The 20675-nt window shown below is 34.8% G+C and overlaps 1 protein-coding gene across 5 annotated transcripts in view; it reads right to left on the minus strand.

Moving 5' to 3' along the window:
* SIPA1L2 (signal induced proliferation associated 1 like 2) overlaps positions 1-20675 on the minus strand; it is a 146543-nt gene that overhangs the window by 53942 nt on the left and 71926 nt on the right. For all 5 annotated transcript variants that reach the window (XR_008971907.1, XM_057407044.1, XM_057407047.1 and 2 more), the window contains exons 6-9: positions 16791-16965; positions 11547-11650; positions 4845-5002; positions 2780-3356 (exon numbers count right to left, since the gene is read on the minus strand). Coding sequence is in view for 4 of the 5 variants with exons in the window: in XM_057407044.1 (XP_057263027.1) it covers positions 2780-3356; positions 4845-5002; positions 11547-11650; positions 16791-16965 (1014 nt within the window). In the remaining variant the exon portion in view is untranslated. The remainder of the gene's footprint in view (positions 1-2779; positions 3357-4844; positions 5003-11546; positions 11651-16790; positions 16966-20675) is intronic.

Below are 20675 nucleotides of genomic sequence, written 5' to 3' on the forward strand. Positions count from 1 at the left end.
GAAAGTCACAGTTTTGGTTACCTTAGTTTTAAAACACTATTGCCTTTATAAAATATTTCTATACATGTATCTGTCACTCAGCAGAAAAAAACAGAACTTGCACACACAAGAAAAAGATGCCACAAACCCATGAGCAACTGTAAGTTTGCTGACCTGAGGGAGCTGGCCTATGCTAGTGCTTTTAACCTGTGATAAACTCAAGGCAATGAAATACAGTTAGCCCTCATTCATTAGGGGCTAATCTTCCATGAGCTGTGAAATACTGGAGAAAGACCTTGCAAGAATTTGATATTCTGAGAATCATTGCCTGGCAAATTTAGGCTGCTCTAAACTTCATAAGTCAAAAAACCTTCCAGTTATTTCTGAAGATGTAGGCTTCAAAGTTAAAATGTGAATGTTATTCTTGAGATGTCCAGGAAACCAACTTTAAATTTTATTTACAAAATCATGTTCTGAGTCTTCCTATTAAAAAAAAAAAAAAAAAAAGGCAGCTATTTCCTTTGTTGTTGTTCAGATCTGAGCTTTTGGTATCTTTTAGAGGCTTTTAATTTTAAGCAGAGCTTTCTTTTGTATTTACAACGGTACATACAGTACTAGAGTGATATGGCATGCTGACAGCACTAAGCTTTAGCCCTTTTATTTTTTGTAGCCCTGAGGTTCATCTTCAGTTATGACTAATTCTTAAGCAAGACTTTCAGAATTTATGAACCAGATATGTGAAAAATGGAGTTTTCACCTCTCACTGGTTTCCCTGCACTTCTGTGGCAAGTTTCTAAAACACATACAAAACTTAGTCACACAGTAAAAAAGAACATGCTATGACAATAAGGAGCCCAAATGACAGATGGAATTTTATCCTTATGAAACTACACAATATTCTTGGTGGGGGGTAAGGGGACAGACACCTTTTTATCATTATGTCACAATTACAGGATACAGCAGAATGAATGCACAAACCAAAGTATATGGATTTCCCCAACTCAAAGCACTCAACATCTCTTCTTCAAGTTAGCTAAATAGTCACAGGTTAAGAGAGAAGAAGATAAAACATTCCTGTCAAAGATTCATGTATTCTTAATAGAAAAGATTCCGGGAGATCAAGTCTTCCACAAGTTTATCCCCTAAAAAGTGACACTACATGTTACATAGCAATGTCACATAAAACATGGTACTGCTCCACTTCTAAATAGATCATTCTGCTTATTTGGTTGCTGTTTCACTGAACGTGTGGCTACGCATGAACTAAGAGCCAGCTTCTCTGAATTCACTTAATACAGATGAAATTAAAAGACAAAAATCCTCTAAGTCCTATGAAGAAGGTGAATTTTTTTTTTAGTATACAGGCTTCGAAGGAAATTTTGTCTACTCATATTCTTGTCTAGAGATCCATTCAGGGATTTTGTTTAATCTTGTATCACTCTGCCATTCTCTGATATCCTAATGATCAGACCACTGCTTTTTCTGTCCTCAAGAACAGCCCATCAAGTTAATCTACAGTTTGCTTTTGCTGCCCTTTCTACTTTATATCACTAGATATTCTCCCCTACAAATAGATCTGATTCTAGACTGACAAATACCAGCCCTTTTTTTAGTCCTGAACTGACTTCTTTCCATCCAAACCAAAAGCACAGTCTCTGCTTTTCACATCTTTGCTTTATCTGAATATTCAGATAGGTTTCCTATTCAACTGTGTGATTTAAACCCAGACAATAAAATATAGTTATTTCTTTGACAATCTTGTTTAGTTAGTCACTGGTTTTAAGAAATGCTTTTACTAGTGACTGAAAAGGGTTAATTATCTGGTCACTGAAGTTTGACATTACATCACAGTTTGAGCTTTCCTCTTCAGCATCTGCTGGTTGTTGACCTTAGCTGTGTTTTGAGTCACTTAAAAGGTTTTAAAAGTATGTAGATGAAGTGTGGAATCAGAGTTTTAAATGCTTTTTAGCGCTGTAATGGTCACTTCTGAGCTTCTGTATCAAAATGTAGAGCATGATATTGAACAATGCTAAATGTGACTGCAGAGCTAGGGAGGCCCTAAAACATCAGCTGCAATACAACTGTTTCAGTGTGAAAATGGTAAGCATAATGATTTCTTTTAGTGCCAGGCATTCTAATATAAACAATACTCAGACCATCTAGATAATTTAAATTAAGATCAAAGTGTAACCACTTTAAATGCATCAACAATTTTACCTTGGCATTCCTGTCAGCTTGTTTGTACTGACTGAAATAGCTCCAGTACAGTTGTGCTAACAGTGTCATCAAGTGTTTGAAAAACTTTACCTAGTCAGCTGTAAAAACTGGCATTAATTGGCCTAGTTCTCTTCACTTGCCACAGTTGCCCAGTGTAGAGGAACAGATCGGCAGAATCACTTATACAATTTATCTGCTAATGGGTTATTATAAAAATTTAGAGTATATTTTGTATATTTCTAAATTAAGGTATATTTCTGCCTATAAAGGTGAGATTTGAGAAGAGGCTACAGCAAGACAGACAAAAGCTTATCTTTGCAATCCTGACACTGAAGCCATCTGTGGCCTTGGGCAAACGTATCAGATTATTGGTTTCAGATTCCTCATCCCTGAAAATGGGTTGATAACACTTATCTCACATGCTCTTGTAAGGATTATCATTTGTAATGCTCTCTGAAGACTGAAACCACTCTCAAAATATAAACATAGAACATTTTTAATTATATCTCAAAGGAGATGTAGACAAGTAACTCTTCATAAAAAAATCTAAAATTTGGAATTCCAGTTTAGAAACTGTACTTACTTCAAGTCTTTGAACAATTTCTCTGATGTCTTCAGTACAATTATCTGCTGCAGACAGAAGAATACATTCTCCTCTTTCATAAAATATTTTGATGCTCATTAATCCAGAAGTCCATCCAATAACATCTCTGCAGGAGCAGTTAAACACAACATTTTTTGATTCCTTTTCAATCAACATGATAAATTCATTGGAGATTCCAAGAAGACATTCAATGTCAGCAGACTGGCCAAAATCTCGTGCAATCACATTCCACATAATTGCTCCAACACTGAATAGATGCGCATCTTTTCTTGGTTTGACTTTTTCCTTTTTTTTTGCCCCTAAAGTAATAAAGCTAAACTTTGCTGAAGTATCCACTGTAGCTGTGGTAACAAAATTTTCTGCCAGATCTTTCAAGTATTCTTGACGTGTCCTTGTGGCCATGGCTCGGAATTTCTCTGATTTATGTGCCGCATTTTCAGCATTAATAACTTTGGCTAAAAGGAAGTCCCTAAAGACGGCTGATTTGGGGAAAGTTACTCCTTTGGGAATGGGTGGACCAAACGGAGGTACATCTTTTGATCGTGAAACACCAACACTGGAAATAGAAAGAAAAAAATCAATGGCTAGTTCCTAAAAAAAGGTCAGTCTACTTACACAGTTCAGTTTAGCTTTGACATGCCAATTTTCAGATATTTTAAACACATCAAAGAAAACTGATTGGGTTGTCTGTTTTAAATTGGCTTTTTTCTTTTACAGATATAAAAGATATTACAGATGTATCTTTGTAACATACAAACTATCAAGGATGACTTCTTAGGGTGTCACTGTCTGCTTTCTTTAATGGAATAAATATAAAAAAGCTTTGTGAAATATAAATGAAAGAAGTTTTTTTAAGAATTTTTTAATGTAAGTGTATAATTTTCAGTTGTTATTCAGTTGCATGATCTTAAAACTAGAGAAATATATAAATAAAACCAGAATTTATTTTAATCCTCAGACATTGTGCTGTAACAAAGCCTGAAGACAAAGTATTGGTCAAACGTGTCTAGAACGGGAGCATTCTGCACCTAAGTTGTATACTCTATGTTAATAAAGTTCCAAAATACTTGTAATCGTTGATATATGCAGTTCACAGAAAGATGTAAAATAGGAATATTTTCTCACTGAAAGCTGATCCCTACATAATATATTTCAACTGAAAAAAAGATTTTAAAATACTGTACAAACTACATACAGCCACTACAAGTTTGACTGAAATGCAGTTACATTTGGGATGACAGACAGACATAATTTAGTAATAAGACTGTAACTTATGAAATGTCATATATAATTAAACACAAAAGAGAAACTGGAACAAAATCAAATTGTAAAAGATAGCTTAAGTTCTAAATGACAGCTAAGAGACAGGAATGTGACCTGACCCCATGATGTACTTTACTTTCATTCTTAATAATGAACATGTAACGTGTATACATGCTAAACCTACACCATTAGGCTTCAAGTCCTTATCATTATTTTCACAATTCCCAATCAGTTCAGAACTATGCTTCCACCTGGTTACCTTGCTGGAATTCATGACGAATTCATGATGTAATTTAAATGGGAGAGTTGAGAGCATTCGAAATTTGAGATGTACTTATACTCCCCAAAAGTCCTCATTCTTATACTTAGAGGCCATGACTCATCCTGCAATCATATTGTCATACTCAGGGATTTATACAAGTTAATAGCCTTCTGAAATACTTCATTTTAAGTCACTTTCTTTGAAAAAGGAAATGTGCAATAAAAATTCTAAATTAATTCATATTGCTATGTCTGCAAATCTTACTTTTACTAACTTGTTATTTCCCAATTTTGTGCCCATAAATCAGCAACGCAGATCTCTGCACATAACCTTTTCAGTCTACAGACTGCCCCATAACCCTAGATATGTGCAAGGGAGACACTGGGCTTTCAAACTCAAAGAAAATGTAGCAGAAATTTTAAAATTGTATATATAATATTGCTAGGAAATACAAAATCGATGAGGCAGTTCCACTATAGTCTTAAAACCGAACTTAAATAGTTATAAGGCTCTACTCACCTATAGCACACATTTTCAGTGCAAGGATTATGCACTTTGACTATGACAAATACATGTTGAAAGTGGGAACGGATATTTTTTGGAGTAAAAGGAAGTGCTCCTGGCTCTTGGAAGACAATGGTAACTATGTCATTTCCTATATGCCTTTTCCTTAGCAGCTAGACAAGAAACATGCATTGAAAAATTAGTTATAAAAAAAATAAAAATCACAATTTCTTCATTTTAGAAAACCAAACCAAACACAAACACACACAGAAAAACCCTACCACCAAAATAAATGAAGCTTAATTTTTCAGCTTAATTAATCACATTTTGAATAGCTACAGATAACACTGCAATGCACTGCAAAAAGGGAAAGGAAATTGGGCTAAATTCACAAAAATACTAGAGCTCTCTTGCATCCCCACATTAGTTCTGCATAGTTCTGCTCATTTTCCTTTTATCCAATGAGAAAAATACATTTCCTTTACTACAATGCATCACTTTAGAATAAAAAAAAAGGGACATCACTTGACATTTCTTACTATTCAGAGAACTGTCTCAGTTCTCTCTTTACAGTGTAAGATCTACTTCTATCTGAAAAATATAATTCTGCTTTTCTTTCTCAATAAATCTTCCTTTTCCATGTTGAATTTTTATTAAAAATTGTCCTTAACATTATTTAAAAAAAAAAAAGACAACAACGCAAACCGAGATTATAATGGATACTCATCACAAATTTTAACAACTGCATACTCGAGAAACAGATCTGAGACTCATGGAGAAACAATACCTACTAGAAACTCATTAATTAAAAACATCTAATTGGTAGCTTTTATTATCAAAATATAGTGAAGGAATAATTTAAAGTACTAAATCATTGTTACAGGCTAAAAATTAATAAACACTATAAAACATGTCCAGCAATAAGGGACCACTTCTCCCTCTCCACCCCCAAAAACTCCGAGCAAATCAACACAGTAAAATGATGTTCACTCTCCTCACGGAAGTAGGTATCTCAAATTTTTACACCTTTTTTCTTCAATACCTTTGCTTACAAGATATCCATGTATATTACCAGATGGAAAAAAGTATTCTAGGATGTGCTACATTTTAAATATCCACCCAAAGAACTTGCATTGTCAACCAACAGCATACAGACACTTAAAGCTTTACCTTAGCTCATGTGTAACTAAAAGGGATACAAGAATAAATTTATTTGAAAACTTTATGACAGAACAAATTTCTCTATCAAGTTGATTTTACAGAGCACAGTCTTTCTAATAAGAGTATTTGTTCATATTTTTTCAGTTCCATTAAAACTTAGTATTTCAGATACCAACAAAAAAAGCAAAGTTATACATGTTAAAGCCTAAGAATCATGAGCGTGTTTCATTATATGTCCTAAAATAACACAAAGGATGGTATTCCAAAAGTAGTAAGAAGGGCCAAAGCCACAATTTTAAAGTAGTCAGTATATCTGTATTATTCTAAAAACAATCAACATCCCAAATGCAGATTAAGAAATAAGATTTCTAATGTAACTTTAAAACAGATATAAGAACAGAGAATAATACTTGGTATAAGCCATGTGGCTCAGTCAATTTTCCTTATCTTTAGGACTATAATCAAAATAACTGGCTATTTGACCAATTTAAGAGACACAGCCTGTTGCATACAAATTACTATGTGGAACTATGTGTCAGGGGTACTTCAATTTGCTGAGCTCCTCAACCATACAATTAAATCATAGTAGTGAAGCACAAGTTCATGTTTAGAGGTTATTATTATCTCATAGGTTGGAATTTACACCACAATTAATTTTTTAAGAAACCTGCCAATTATGAGGTACAAGGTGATTCATTTCTGTCTTTGTTATATAACTAACTGCCCAATTACTCTTTCTTGCCATAGTGGCTCATGCCTATACATTTCCCCAGAGCAAAACTGTAAAAATTAGAAAGGAATATCCTATTTAAAGTTAGATTTATTTCTCAAGACAATCACGGTTTCCAAGATTATTTTCTGCTTTTGTATTCCTCCTACGAGGCCCTGCTTGCCACCATAGGTTGCTTAAGCAAGAATAGCAGTCATTTAATAAGAGGTACATTTTAGAAATGTTTGAAATTTTACTAGTAAAAATAGGCTTTTCAAAATTATGGCAGTTTCCATATCCTATTTATAAAACATTTTTCAGGAGCTTAAACTGCTAAGGGGCACAAAAAATAGGAAATTATAAGTCAGGTCATCATTTTCAAGAACCTTACCAAGCTTGTGGAGATCTTAGTGACTTCTTCAACATTTTAAAATAAAATCATTGTAACACTGTTATAAATAACTGTCATGCATAAGTGGTCAGTGAACTTCAACACAATGTAAAGGCAAAGCACAGTTGTGGCTGAGTGCAGAGTATCATAATGCAAAGAACTTTAAAAGGGAAAAGTCTGGAACATGGAAAGAAGTGCTCTGGATAGGATAAAGGAATAGGAAAAGAATAATGCATTGAATGGAGAAGGAGGGAACACGCTTTCCTTGGAAATGTGAGGTAAGCATAGCATACTGAAAATGAAAAAGGAATTGAAGGAAACTGGAACTAAGCGAAAGAGATTTATAAGAGACCCCTCCCTAGTTTCTACTCTGTAACCTATATTTTCCTCCCAGCTTTTACCTTCTAGGGTTTTGGTCTTTTTTTTTTTCAGGTTCTCAGTTTCCCCTTCCTCTCCCATTTTGAGGTCTGCTCAGATTTGGGTTGTTTGTTGTTTTTTTTTTTTGGGGGGGGGGGGGGGGGGTATTTTTTCTTCTTTTTTTTCCTTTAAATCTGCCTTTCTAACATTCTAACGTACTTTAAGAAGCCTCATGCCAATGCAGAGGACAATACGAACTCTCGATAGGGTACACAGATTACAGAGGATTACTTACAGTAATGAGATGTCAAACACTTTGACATCATTCTAGTATCAGGCTAAATTAGCATGGCAGAATTTGAAATTGAACTCAATCAAGTACAATAAGCAGCCAAAAGGAAATCAGTGAAAATTTATGTAAAAATATAAGACACACAAAGGGGAGTCTGGTAAATAAAATATGTTAGAAAAGCAGAATCTGTTGGATTAAAAATACATATGCCAAATAATAGTCACTACATTAATTTTGAGATTTTTAACTACTCAATTCTTAATTTCCAGATATGCATCTCTGAAGAAAAGTACTGTCTTAAAACAGTGTATTTACAGGTTATGCACAGCCATAGAAATCTACTAACTTCTGTGGAATTTCAATAGCCTATTCAAATTGTGAAACAACATGGAATTCTTGTTGAAGTAGCAGTGAAATTCATAAGCGAAATAGCAGAATATTCTTCATTCAATTAAACGAAATATTAAGTCACGTAAGAAAAAAGTAAAACTTTTTTTAGCATATTTCTATAATAAGTGGTTTGAAAAGTTTTATTTTTCTTTTAGTGGCTAAGTTTTTAGCCACTACCAAAACCAGAAACAAATAGCAAAAGATATTTCACTACATCTGGTTAAACTGAGATTGGTATAACCATGTCTTGTTATCCCAGCCACTTTAACAGTAGCTTAAATTCAACAAGTTTAATTATAGCATATCTGATTTATTTTTAATTTTTCATCAAACCAGGTGAAAACTGGTTATCTGAACTGATTTGGACTGACCAGGTCTGACCACGTGTACACAAGCAGAGTGCAAAAAGTGCAAATGTGTGAACGGGAAATTAGCAAGGGAATGATTCGGAAAGGGACATCGCAAAGGTAAAGCTTAAACGGGAAAGCCTTGAACTATGATTTGAGAAAAGGCCAGTAAAGGAAAAGGAACTGGCCACACCAGGGCTGGTAGTCTCTTCTGTCCTTCGGAAGGAGCAGCTGACTTTAAAATTCCCAGCCTATGTTGCAGCCAAAGTGAAAATTACCTTGCTCTTTGGATCTCCTGCTGGCTCTAAAACTAGAGGGATGTCCTGATCAGGGACCAAGCAGGGCGTAGTTATGTCCTGGAAGAAGCAACAAACAATTCTGGTGTGGCCTATTCTTGGCTCACAGGTATTTGGAATATAAGCAATGCTCAGCGCTTGCTCACTGAAGGCTTTAGCTGTAGACGATGAAGAGCGACTCTATACCTTGGCCCAGTAATTACCAAACAAGGGATATGGGCACAGGATGTAATAATCTCATCATGAAGTACATACACAATATGCTAGCAAAAAATAACTATTGAATGTGGGTCTTCATTGCTAACATAACCTAAAAGGAAAATTACCACGGTCCTTAACTTTCCCTTACTTGGGTATGTAGAGTTAGTGAGCCAAACCCTGAAGAAACAAAATTCATATTCCACAGCACCTGTAAATCTCTCTCTTGAACACAATGAATTCAACTGCATTTGTGGTCTTCAGCATCTAAAATGTCTCAAGGAAAAGGACCTAATCAAATTTTTGTCCAAGCTTTTAAGAAATAACGCTGTTGATATATTTCACTCTTCAGTAGCTATTTTGGAACTAAACTGTAATAGAAAAAATTACACCATGATTATTGATCCCTTTTGCACATTAAGGCTGGCTAAATTCTGATCATTTGGGTGTGCTTGTCATGTTTCCTTAAGACAGTGTCCATGCTGTGGAAATACTGCTAGATCCTAGCACTTTAAAAAAATAATGTGGTGGGTCTTCAGTAGGCATACTACTTGAACTGGAAAACTGCCACATTATTTTGGTCAAAGGAAATCATTAATAACGTGGTGATTCTACTAAATATTGAACCTGTTAAAGTGACAAAGAAGACAGCTTACTAAAAACACTGTGGAAAGGACTGCTTGTTGCCGGGGAAAACCATGGAGTTAAAATTGGGGGATTTTGCTGTACACAAGAATCGGCACCTAACTGTAAAGAAAGACACTTAGAAATGATGAGACTGAAAGGAAGGCACAGGAAGAAATGAAAGGACAGTAGTAGGGGGGTGGCAGAGCAACACTGCAGTGAAGCTGACAAAAAGCAAACAATTATGAAAATTAGTGGATCATGGCAAGAGGACATTCTATTCTCACAAACAACGGAAAGTCATGAAAGACAACAACAAAAGCAATAAAATCCCAGTAAGGCCATATTTACTGTCAGTGCCTGTGATTAGCTATGAAAATATTTTTTCCTTTTAAGACAAGCTCATTCAGTGTATTATACCTTCTTAATAGTGTACAGTTTTCCCTAATTACATGTGCTTTCCAGTCAAAGATTGTTATGATTGATTATACGGACAGAACAACTCCTAATGTGTTTACTAAATTAATCCTGTATTGTAATAAGGTGTAAGTGAAAGTTTAGAGAAGTGGAACCATCTCTAATCAGTGATGATAAGCAGACACCTTGATTGCTAGTTATTGGCACAGTTGAGTGTGTGCTGCAGCTGAATTTTGTCTGCTCAAAGCCACACATTTTAAGGTATAATCTAAACATTCATATTATTCATAAGGTGAAGAATTTATGGCTTTTGATTCCTAATTTAGTTTCTAAACCCTAAGTGTAATGAAACAAAATTTGCAGTTGTCTTAACTGTTCAATTGAAACAGTTCTTCAAACAGAACATTATGCACTGTTTAAAATACATAATAAATACATTTTAAACTTTCTTCCATTTCAATTTTGATTCATCCTTTCTCAAGAATTTTAATATTTTCTTTTTTTCTGGCTGCTTTGACACATCTCTTTCTTTCCACAAGACCTATTGATAGGGCAGACATCAAAGATACAACTCACACATGGTTTAACAATCAGTAATCACCTCTGGTATGCTGTGCAGTAAGAAAGTGAGATAGAATCTTTATTTCATGACAACCCTCCAAAATTACTGTAATCTTTGTATCTTTCATAGCAATGAGAGAATATTCTAAAACTCAATAAATCCAACACTTCTTTCTGCAGACATAGAAAAATGCAGATTAGTAGCTCAGAAAGTTACAAACTATTATCAATGTGACTTATGAGCAATTCTGCTTTAAGTGTTAATGTTGGCATATTACACCAAATGTGCTTGTACTTCTCAATCCAGTTGCAAGAAATATTTAAGTCAGTCAAGACATAGTAACCTTACTGGTGCACCACACACTTTGGATGCTGCGCTGCTTTTTAGCCATCCTTAATGCTTTAAAGGTATCCTGAATTATTACCTAAACAAAGGGAATTCACCAGAAATAAGTACACTGCAGTTTTCTGCCTTTCCAAGCAGAAACCTTGAAGGATACAGTTAAGCATTTATTACTAAGCTGACACATTAATAAACATTTTGAGATCTGTAACATAAGGATTAAGTGGAACAATTAAAAAAATCTTATTATATGCATATTTTAACCATAGGACTATTTTCAAACTTAATTCTATTCGGTGTTTAAAACATACATGAGGTAAATCTAGTCTAAACTGAAAACAACTCATTCACCACAAGCAGAACTACTTTTTAATAGTATCATGAAATGGAGGAGATGATAGGATAAGTTTCTTAAAGTATAAAAATCCTAAGATTCCTAATGCCTTCTTTTTCAAGGGAAAAAAAATATTCAGTCATACTTCCTACAAAGCAACTCAGTTTTAAATCAGTATTACCTAAAAAAAACCCACAAAAACATCAAAAAAAAAACCCAAAAAAAACCCAAACCCAAACCCTTCAGTATCAAACATTTACAATGTAAAATTACAATGAAAAGTTAAAAAAACCATACCTGTTGCCTGTTACTGGGCATGTATGGAAGCATTGTTGATACATGAAACATTAATTCATAATCTTTATAGGTAGTATAGAGGGAATGAGTTCCTGTTGAATCAGCTGAAAATGAATTTAATTGCAGTAAGGTCAGTAAAACAAAACATTCATAGTACTTTCGAGAACACCACTCTTTGCATACTATGATTTAAATCTATTAATGCAATTTAAAACTTTTTTCAGTAGAAGAAAACTAGTTTGGATCGTCTAAAGATCTACCTATTCTTTTGTTTCATATTATGAAATAGAAGGGTCCTGCAAGAAGCTGCACAAGAAGTTTGCTCTCTATGAGGCCTAAATGATAGAACTTTGAATTTATTAGCATTTCATGAGAAAAAGAACTGTTAGCTACTTGAGTATAGTTTTACATAATACATATTTTCCTTTTCTAGAACACTAATCCCATACTTTACTGAAAACAAACTGACAATGCTACTTCAAATCTGACATTAAAACACATACTGCAGAACAGAAATTTTAAAAACATACATTGTAGTACCATGTCAAATGATTTTATTGGGGCTTTTCAGATCTCTTAAAATTATTAAAATAGAATTATAAAATATTTTGGGTTGGAAGGGACCTTAAGACTCATCCAGTTCCAACCCCCTGCAATGGCCAGGAACACCTCCCACAAGGCCAGGTTGCTCAAAGCCCTGTCCAGCCTGGTCTTGAACACTTCCAGGCATGGGGCATTAACCACTTCTTTGGGCAACCTGTGCCAGTGTCTTCACAGGAGAGGTGCTCCAGCCCTTTCTTTTTTTTTCTTTTTTTTTTCTTGAGATGTTTGTTTGGTTTTTTTTTAGTTTTTATGTCTTCTACTTGGAGGTTTATTAATAGAGTTACCATTTCAGAATCTTTACAACAAATTAAATGAGTTTTAATCTGCAGTCAAATTCATCATTCAGAACATGATCTGAATCCATACATATTCACCTTCTTTAATATGTATGGATTATCTAAGTAAGCACAAGCAACTTTAAAGCAGGAGGTTGGGAACACACTAATGAATCAAAACTATCAATTTTCCTTCACTTTTTTCCTGTTCACTCATTTTTTTAATATAATTTTATATTATCAATACCAATAACCATTTTCCACTGTTCACTTGTACACACTGTTTAAGGTTCTGGGGTCTGGTTTTGTTTTAAAGAGTAACTGTATTCCAAAAAGGAATTGATTGGCCATGTTACTTCTCCAGCTAAAAGTATAGAAACATACAATTAAGTATAAAACAGCAACCATACTGTATCTGCAGTGCTAGAGCTGAAAACATTTGTGTGTGTGTATAATTTTGAGCACATTCAAATTACAACAGGCTTCATCAGTTATGTTTGCATTCATTTCATTTCTTAATATTGATGTAATACATGTTACAGTTACATTAAAAACAGGGAGCATAATTTCCACTGAAGTTTCTTAACTAAATATTGCTTTAAAAAGCAAACATTATGCACTTCTCTTAAAATCTTTGCTGAAAAATATATATCCATTATAACCTTTTCATGGCATTTTATAAAGTTTTGAAGAGATAGGAGGAGAAAACAAATTATATTGCAGAATACACGTATCTGCCTAAACTACACTGATCTCAGCAACCCTACTGCCTGCATCCTTTTGCAATTAGTTATTAAAGAAAGTTAATTTAGCTTGAACAGATACTGCACAAAACATTCCTTTAAAAACACACTAAAGAAGGGCAGAATAGAGTTCGCAGTTAATATATTCCATATGTTCTTTACATTTGCACCAGGTCTGGCTTGGACGGAGTTAATTTCCTTCAAAGCAGCCCATTTGGTGCTTTGTTTTCTAGATGTGATCAAACCAGTGTGGCTAACACACAAATGTTTTAGCAATCGCTGAATGGTGGTTGCACAGCATCCGAGATTTCTCTTTCCCTGGTGTGTATGCAAGGAGAGGGCAAGAGTTTGGGAGTGGAAAAAGCTAGGACAGCTGACTCAAACTGCCCAAAGATATATTCCATATCATGTAACATCATGTCCTGCAGTCAAACTGGAGTGGGGGCAGTTTTCCTATGGTAGCTGTTGCTCAGAGACTGGCTGGGCATCAGTCTGCTGATGAGAGGTAGAAAGTGATTGCCTTTGCATCAGATGTCTTTGTGGGGGTGGGTTTTGTTGGTTGGCTGGTTGGTGTGGTGGTGGGTTGTTTTTCAGTGGGTTTGTTTTGTTTGGGGGGTGTGTGCATGTTTGGTTTTATTCCTTTCTTTCCTTCATTTACTGAACTGCTTTAATCTGAACTCACAAGTTTTTCTTGCTTTTGCCCTTCTGATTTTCTCCCCTATTCTGTTGTGGGTTGAGTGAGAAAGTAAGTAATGGGTGCTTACCAGACAGACAAGTCAACTGGCAACAACATTCTACATCTTATAGTCCATAAGAAATGGACCAATTAATCCCTTATCAAAATATTAAATAAACAGACCAAATTAAAACAAAAAGAACTTTGTAAAGAAAAAAAAAAAAAACAAAATACAGCTAGTCAAACATTTGGGAATATAAAAACTTTATAAATGTGAACACTATAAAAACTGAGCATGAAACATTATGCCTACCAAAAATGTAGCTACTAGAGATGAAATTATTACACTATTCTGAACATGCAGGCAGTTTGATCAATGTATTATCCAATTATAAATATGACATGCTATACTACCTGTGCCATGCTATTTAAAAAAAAACAAGTACGATGAAAATATCATAATTAAGACAGTATTTTTCATTTAATATCAAACTGAAGACTATATCTTTGTGAACTCTCTTAATTCCTCTATGTTACAAACTAAGCCAACATATCATAACAGGTCAAATTCATTAATGACACACAGGTGTAGTAAAACATTAAAATGATGTTATCGAATGATACGTACACAATGCCAATCAGCAATGTGCATTCATAGTGAAGCATGGAAAATGCAGAAACTGAATTTGCTTGGCAGACCAGCATATATTTTCAGAGGCAAAAATTACTAGGTGATACTGGGACATGGTCTGACTGGGGAAAAAGGCAAAAACCAAAAAAAAACCCTTACTCCTTTGAATTTTTCATCCCTATTTATCAATTCATCCCAGAAGTCTGACATCCACAGTGCACTAATAAGTATTTCTACACATTAATTTGAAAAATGAGTTATTATTCTGAACTGAAATAGGATGCAATAGTGTCTATCATGCCTGAATTATTAAAGTAAAACAAGCATGGATATAAGCGAAGCAGTAATAATGTTAATAAAAATAAATGTGGTGCTTACACAGGTTGACAGAGCTACAGAATTGCTGTTTTCTTACCTTAAGTCATAAATTAGAATCTGCCATAGGATTCAGCTCACTTTTTTCACCATTTCCTACCACTACTACAGATGGAAAATGGGAAAGATTTCTTGAATTGAAAAGCTGGTCTCCCTTCATTGGAAAAACATGAGGTTTTATCACCAACTTCACATATCTCAACTCCCTCCGGAGACTGGCTTAGGAACAACTTATCTTCACCTGGTACCAAGCACAACGTACATGCACTAGGTAGTTCCAAAAATTGTAATGTGAATCATTAAGTCTCTCTCCTAATGCTGTACAGGAGATGACAGGCTACCAGGGCACTGCCAGTTTGATAATATAAAAGAAATTCTTCAAATCCTTCTATGACTATGACACCAATCAGGGTTCAAATGTATCACTAAAAATAATAAAAATTTTTTAAAATCCAGTTTTATTCCAGTTAAATGGATACTGATTTTGAAGTAGCAAAAACACTAAGAGATTCCTTAGAACTGGGCTGGGTTGGATAGATAAGTGGCAGGAGGACCAAAGAAGCAAATAAGAGGACTTTCGAATTCTCAGATCTCTGTGACTATCTGAAAGGCAAAATATCCCTTGCAAGGAAAGATCTTCCCATAATGACCTCTAACTACATCTTCCCAAGCTTCTTTCTTGGCAGCTTATCTGTAATAGTTAAGGAACTCTCCCATTTGATGACAACAGTAAGTAGAATTCACATACAAGTAGCTATGCTAATTAATTCACACACGAGTAGCTTTGCTAATTAAAACTTTGCTAATTAAAATATTTCTTTTGTTATCCACAGGCCATATACAGTACATTAAAAAAGTTCTATTTTCAGGATGTAGTACACAAGCTGCAGCAAAAATTAGGATACAAATCAAATCACAGAAATAGAGAATGGTTTGGTTTGGGAAGGACCTTTAAAGGCGATCCAGTATAATCCCACTGCAACGAGCAGGGACATTTTCAACTAGATCAGGTTGCTCAGAGCCCCATCCAGCCTGGCCTTGAATGTGTCCAGGGATAGGGCTTCTACTGCCTCTCTGGACAACCCGTTCTAGTGTTTCATTCTCATTGTAAAAAAAAAGTTCTTTAAAAATAGTATGTTACAATAAAGTAGATGAATACCCAAATAACCTTAAGACCACAGCTCATAGTGATGAGCTGTCAACATTCTGTTAAAACTGTATTATACTAAGTTAAATCTAATGGCAGTGAAACACAGTGCTAGTAAAGAAGAATGTCAACCTATCATTGACTTTAATAGCAACATCTGAGTTCCTATTTTTGCTACAAGCCCCAGCAAATGTGTACAATTAAATATTATACTATTGCACTTAGGGAAACTGAAAGACCTGGTGAAATGGCAGTAACAACGCAGTGGTTAGGTAGATGAATGTTTCTCAACTGCTGAATGATGCCATGCTTACTGTGCATGTGTGAGGAACTAGGAAAATGAGAAAACTTGACCCTCAAATATAAACATCAGTATGTACGTTGATTAAAAACCACAAAAATTTAATAATAATAAGGAAGGAAAACTGTCCTTTGTCATGACTCTCTATTTTTGAAATTTTTTTTTTTGCCTTTTTAAGGGTAAGATGTTAAAGTATAGCTGGGAAATTTTGAAATACATAAAAAATATCACTCACATAGTATGATTTTGACTGAGTGCACACAAATGGAATAAGTTGTTTTGATTTTCAGTTCTACTAATGCCACAGAAAAAGTAAGTAAACTTTCAGACAAGGTATGGTATATGCTTTTATCATAATGTTTCATCTTCCTCATTTACCATATAACCTTACTAATCAAAACTCAAAGTCAAGAGCATGAAAAGACAGGACAGGATGTGCAGTAGATCAACTGAATAATTATAGTTTCTGCTATAGATTGGAAATGTAACTTACTTTTATTATCTAGCTGAGCCCTGTATTTACTAAATCCTTTTAGCCGTACTCTCTGGCCCAGAAGATCAAGGAACTCTTCAAAAGCCGGTCCTGCCATCTCATTGTTATACATTTCTTCCTCTGTGCTTTGGCCTGCTTTGCAGTAAAGGATACCAATTTTATGTTGAAAACTCAGCTGAAATAAAAAACATAAATAAAGGAAAAGAAAAAATACAGAAGCAAAGTCAATAACAGACCAAATATTAACAAATAAAATATTAACATTGTTATATTCCCTGGAGAAGATAGCTGAACATGAAAAAAAAGTGTTCTTATTTGGGAAACTAAGTCACCACACAAAGCAACCAAAACCAAAATAACCCACAACAGTAAAATCCGCAACAACCCTCTGGAAAGAAAACTGGGTTGACACTATCCAAAGATAAAAGCAGCCCATGAAGGCTTTTGACTTAGTTACCTATAAAAGCACTCTACTGCACGTTACAGTATGAGAAGTTTTAGTATAACTATCAACTTTTTGTATAACTGAAAATTTTCTTATAACTATCTTCTCTCTCAGACTCATAACAGTGAGCTTATTTTCCCTTATTTCTACCACTTAAGTTCAGTGCAGTTCAGTTAAAACAGGCCCTTATAACAGTAACGTCTGTTAAGTGAAATCTTTTGCTCTCCCCATAATATCATCCATCGTTAAAAAATTATTCCCTATTTTCAAAAGTATACTTCAAGCTAGAAAACAGATTTTGGTTAGTTTTGTTAAAGAAACTAAATATCAATTCTAGAACATTAAAAAAGAGATAAATTATTCATATAAAAAACTGTATAACAACTAAAAGAAGTATAAAAAGAGATTATTATTTCTTGAGTATTGTCTTATTTTCTTAGCTTTTATGCATACTTAAGATGACAAACAGGAGAATGGAATAGTCCTATTATTCTTAACTGACACGTTTTAGAGCTTCAGAAATGACAGAGAACATCAGTCACACACATATTCATGATTCAGATCAATTCTCTTGCTGCAGACTTCTCTTAACCAAACTTCAGGATTACAGTCTAAAGTGTGCTTTGCAAAGATGGTATATATTCCTATTACAGCAAAGGTTGACAAGAACAGTCTGCTTCACCTTTCTCATATGTAACACATGGTCTGCCATGTTAAGTATAATGTAAAACTATTGTACCATAGACTTGTTATTGCATCAACTTTTTACCACAACGGTTGGGATTTTTTGAGGAAAAACTACACGATGAGAACACTAAAAGGTTGATTCAACAAAACCTACTTATATAAAAGAAGAAAGTGTAAAAAATACCATTCCAGACTTCAAACAACCCTTAACCTTCCCTCTTTGATAAATGCTGCATTTGTCCATTTTAAGTGGAGAGTTGTATGTAAGGGAGCTGGCAACAGTCAATTAAAAATATAAACAACACAAAACCAAAAGCAAAACCAATAAAACAAAAAAAACCGTCCACAAACAAACCACTAAAAAACCAAAACCCAAACAAAACAAAACGAAGAGAAAACCACTATTTAAATCCTCATCATCCCTGGAGAAATACAAGCTTTCACTATGCTTTCACTATCCTAGACTCCTATGTTTTCATAATGCTACTGCCTTTTTAAGCTTTTATCCTTTTTTGTCTCCCATGCAATTCAAGATCAAACTTGACAGCATTCCTGGTTTAACTATTTAATTTCATACACAATCAACACACAAAAAATCCCCAAGATGGCTAAGCTAATGAAGAGTTTTGAAGGCCATAGGTAGACTCTTCAACAACAAGTATCTCACACCCAAAAGGTAAATGTATTAAAATGATGTAACAAGGAAACTGTAGACTATTAAAGTCAATAGCAAAACACTTCATAACATCAACTGGGCCAAAAATTCTTTTTGTACTATTAAGTTAAGCCTATCAGTAGGACAATTTCCTCTCATTTTAACTAGTATGAACAGGCTTAACTCCATTTTTTTAGCAGACCTATATTCACACAATGCACACCCTGAATTTGGTCTACTGGTGTAGAAAACCTACAGCAGCACAGCAGGAATAAGACTAATGTATGATGGCAGCCCTCCTGCCTCTCTGAGCCCCAGTCTGCCCCCTCCCTTTGACAACTGCTTTATGTAAGGGTGAGCCCTTGTGGAACATACTTTGGTAGGAGGCCACTGACTAGAGACAAGTTAGGGACAAATAACAGACTCAGTAAGGACAGGAATGAGGAATGGTGCTGCAATAAGGTTTCACCTTGGCAGCACAGAACTAGGAGCTGTGACAAAGTTTGAATGTGGAAGAGGAAGGACGACCATCTGAAATAAAAGGACATTCTGGGTTGCGGAGGCACTTCAGGAGCTGCCCGAGTCAGACTCCTGAACTCTGGAGCATGGGAGGGTTAAGATACTGCTTGCTCTTCTCATTTCCTTTTGACTAGCATTAGATACTATCAATACAGAGAGCTTCCTGGTTTCGTCCCTATTTTGAAGCGCTGACTGGAGAGAGTTAGGTATTTAACAGAAGGTTCCAGACTGCATACTAGTGACTATTTTATTCAGTGGAAAGCTAGCATGAACATTTCATGGGGGAAACTGGAATAAAACTGGTCATAGAAACATTAGATTACAGGAAGCAGTGCTGGTACTTGACACTTCCCAGCAAAGACTTAAAATGATTGTGAACACACTGCCACCTCTACCCCAGCTCTGTGTCAAATAGTTTATCTTAAACCACAGGGAATTTAAGTTAATTTCCTTGACTTCACATTAGAATTGAGGTGTAGAGACGTTAAATGCTAACTGAGACACCAACAATAAAGGGACAAATAATAGTAATGAATCACTTGGGCAAAATATTCAGCCTGGAAATACGCAGTCATACGCCTTGTGTCTTTCTGGAGACACCAGTCATTCCTGAATTTGTTCATGAATATCAATATAATTCCAAACAGGAGTGAATTATTCCTCTATCATCCAAAACAACCTACCAATCTCATGGTTTAAACATTATCCTAGCAGACACTGAAGATGAGGATCTGAAACTCCCCACCCCTAGGAAGAAATCCTGGGTTCTCACTTCCTGGGCAAATACTAGGCAATTATGTCAAATTTGATTCTACCAACACAACCATTCCTAAAAACCATAGCAGCTACAATCTCATTTCCAGCAATCTGAACCTTTTACCCATGTGCTAGGGGCACTCATGACTATGAAATTAAAAGACTTAAGCAAAAGAACTCTCATACCAAGACCACATGGACTGTGCAGAAGCAGAAATTGAGGTACCTTTAAAAGTAAATGCCTAAGAAATAAGTAAATAAATGAGCTTTGGCAAGATCATCTCATCTGGCACATTTAACTGCCACAGAAAACTATCAGAATATTTAAAACTGATAAAGTTTGACAGTTTCGAAATGGTACCACATGCTTATTTAAGTCTTTTTAAGTAAATAATTACAAACATAGTCCTGATTACATTATTTTTAAATTAGAAATGTTACATTTAATGTAACACTGAGAACAATTTAATAATGTGACATCAGAAAATAATTTCTAAACCCATTTAGCTAGTTGTGTATGTGATATGTATTACAGGTGCACAGTAATCCTTTCTGACTCAAAATGACTATGTTCTACTCAGAATCACTCACTAGTGAATCTTGCTATATTATTATCTTCTTATACAAATTAATTCTTTATCTATATTGATTCTTTATCATGTAACAACAACTTGTTGACTTTCATCATGAGAAGATTTGAGTTTTTCAGGCAACAAACCTCAAGAGATAAACACTCAATAGCCACTAAATATAGTGCAATCAAGGCTCCTAATTTCTTTGGGATTTTTGTAAACTGCAGCCTTTGACCTAGAGAGTAGGGAAC

Source organism: Pezoporus wallicus, unplaced genomic scaffold (genome assembly GCF_028554395.1).
Source record: "Pezoporus wallicus isolate ANWC-B61680 ecotype Strahan unplaced genomic scaffold, APGP_CSIRO_Pwel_v1 scaffold_6362, whole genome shotgun sequence".
NCBI classification, from domain to species: Eukaryota; Metazoa; Chordata; class Aves; order Psittaciformes; family Psittacidae; genus Pezoporus; species Pezoporus wallicus.